This window comes from Gymnoscopelus braueri (assembly GCF_963280865.1).
Source record: "Gymnoscopelus braueri genome assembly, chromosome: 17".
NCBI classification, from domain to species: Eukaryota; Metazoa; Chordata; class Actinopteri; order Myctophiformes; family Myctophidae; genus Gymnoscopelus; species Gymnoscopelus braueri.
The window spans coordinates 21,545,000-21,547,499 of NC_137617.1; the positions used below are offsets into that span (position 1 = coordinate 21,545,000).

A 2,500-nucleotide genomic window follows, 5' to 3' on the forward strand; every position below is an offset into this window, starting at 1 on the left:
TGGGAAACCCATAGAGATTATTCGGTGCATGCGTAAACAACTAGTTTTCATTCACATCCTTTTCCTATACACCCAAGTTCCTCCAAGTGATCCCTCATTATAAATATCGAATGGTTCCTGACATGAGTCTTTTGCACTCTCCTCCTAATGTACTATTGAAATGTGCAAGGTTATTTTACCAGTAAAAGTAACTGGTATTGTGATTTTGACACTTTTATACCTTGAGATTGATGACGTTGCGTTCATTTTGCTCCAGCAGTGTGATGCTGCCAGCGGGAATGTGAGACCATCGCTTCCTCATCAAACGGTCTCTCCGGTTCTGTCTGCATGAAGAAAACAACAACATTTGTAGTGTGCCTCTTCCTTGCCTGGGATCAAAGCCCGCCAGAGGCCTCTCTCCTGGCTGTGCCTGACCTCCTCAGAAAGATCCTCAGTGTTATTTTAAATCTGGGTGTAAAAATATACCTAAATAGACACTTTACTGTATATGCTGTCTCCGTTGTGGCTTTCATCCTTAGTCTCAGTAAAGATAAATAATCAAAATACCCACTTTGGTGACATTTCCAAATGTGAGGATTTTCTAGTACCATGCTCAAAGGCACAAGGGTGGTCATAGCTGCGCCACTTTCTTTGTTACCACTCACATGATAATAAAGGGTATATACTGTAGTTACTGACCTGTAGAAGATGAAGGCGATGGTGGCCACCACTACCACAGCAATCGCCAACACAAGGACGATGATGTCATGCTGTTCCAGGCCTGATGGTGGAGCCACAGAGAACACATTGACTCATGTTAAGATAAAAGACAAAGGGCCCTATTTTTGCCAGTGTCTTACCCATTATCCCTAAACGTCTTTGCCATTTTTTAACATTTTCAAATAGTTCAAATAGCCAATCTACAAGCTCACAACGTGTCGATGTAGATCGGCTAGTTGAACTATTTGAAAATGTTTTTAAAAATAGTAAAAAATGGCAAAGAAGTTTTGGGATAATGGGTAACACACCGGCAAAAATAAGGCCCAAAGCCTCACTATGCAGAAATCCGCAGTGTTCATTTGTTTTCGGAGTTAAATTAACCCTGAGGGACTAACCTCGCAGACTTAATCCTAACCCTGGACCTACCATTCTGATATGGAACAGGGGCAGCCGAGTCAGACCACAGTCCAGATAAGTACAAGATGGAGCCCCTCCAGAACATGCAGGAAGGACTACATCTGCAACATCTCCCAGCCTTTCAAAGAGCAGCCCTGTCTCAATCTTTGCGTTCTGGACTGTCCATCTAGTGAATTTTACCCAAGGTCACTTTTGAAAAGAGAGACTGATTTCCATCAACTGTAGTGGTGGTACAGTAAGTGTTAAAATAATACTACGAGAATTAAAGGATCATAGCTGAGGTGGTGATAATATTGCAGTCTTTCCTTTGGTTGTCGACATGGCAATGTGTGTATCTCCCAACATTCCAAACGAAACTAATTATCTGTCCAGTAATTGAAACATTTCCCAGTTCAATCCAGAGATTACTAAATATGTTTTGTAATCTGGAGTTTGATCTCAAAACACTTTACTGTGGAGTCAGTGATCGCAGATATCTTTCTTATCTTCTGTCAATGAGGGCATTAGTTAATGGCAGCTTGACGAGAGGTGTGGCTCACTGTGCGTATGCGTATGCGTGTGCGTGTGCATGTGTTTGTGCGTGTGTGTGTGTGTGTGTGTGTGTGTGTGTGTGTGTGTGTGTGTGTGTGTGTGTGTGTGTGTGTGTGTGTGTGTGTGTGTGTGTGTGTGTGTGTCTGCGTGCGTGCGTGCGTGCGTGTGTAACCTGTACCCTTGTATGGTTTGTCATGCGGAAGGTGGCTCCCCCAGATGAAGGAAGGGTTGTTAAATACCATGCTTGTAACGTTGTCTTCAGTGTTGAAAGTAAATAGTGTTTTATACTGAAGAACAAATATGAGAGGAATGATTCAAAATAAAGCAGAATGAAACAGAATATGATTCTTGAGATAAGAGACAAAACATGTTTCAAATGTGATTTAAAATTTTTGTTTTTAATAATTCCTTTGAAATAGATATATTTGTAGAGAAATATCTCAACTAGCAGTCATGAGAAGGAACAGGCTTTTGGTAAAAACCCATTTTCTCAAATCTGACAGTTATGCCCTCAATAACTTTATGTAAACTGTCAGACACACTAAAAGCCTTTTATTTTAATTTCCAACAAGAATGCACGTATGTATTAATGGTATTCAGGTATGGAGTTAAGTAATACAATTAATTATACATTGAGATTTTATTTTAATTACATACATTTCTGTTCTAATTTCACAGCCCCTATTGGCAATATGGTGAAAGCACTATTGGAGGTGCACTGTATAGAGGGCCGTCAACATTCGATTCCAATTTGAGGTTGATTGGATATTGCGTTCATGATGTATGGCATTCTCTTTAATAAATAGGCCTAATCTCTGCCTTCAGCCTGGCGGAATTAACCAGCATACACCTG

At 40.5% G+C, this 2,500-nt stretch overlaps 1 protein-coding gene across 1 annotated transcript in view; it reads right to left on the reverse strand.

Annotated features, from left to right (window-relative positions):
• gucy2cb (guanylate cyclase 2Cb) overlaps nt 1-2,500 on the reverse strand; it is a gene marked incomplete at its 5' end in the record, with an annotated part of 24,390 nt that overhangs the window by 15,813 nt on the left and 6,077 nt on the right. The window contains 3 exons of the mRNA XM_080455675.1: nt 221-319; nt 675-760; nt 1,826-1,934. Of these exons, the coding sequence (XP_080311801.1) occupies nt 221-319; nt 675-760; nt 1,826-1,934 (294 nt within the window). The remainder of the gene's footprint in view (nt 1-220; nt 320-674; nt 761-1,825; nt 1,935-2,500) is intronic.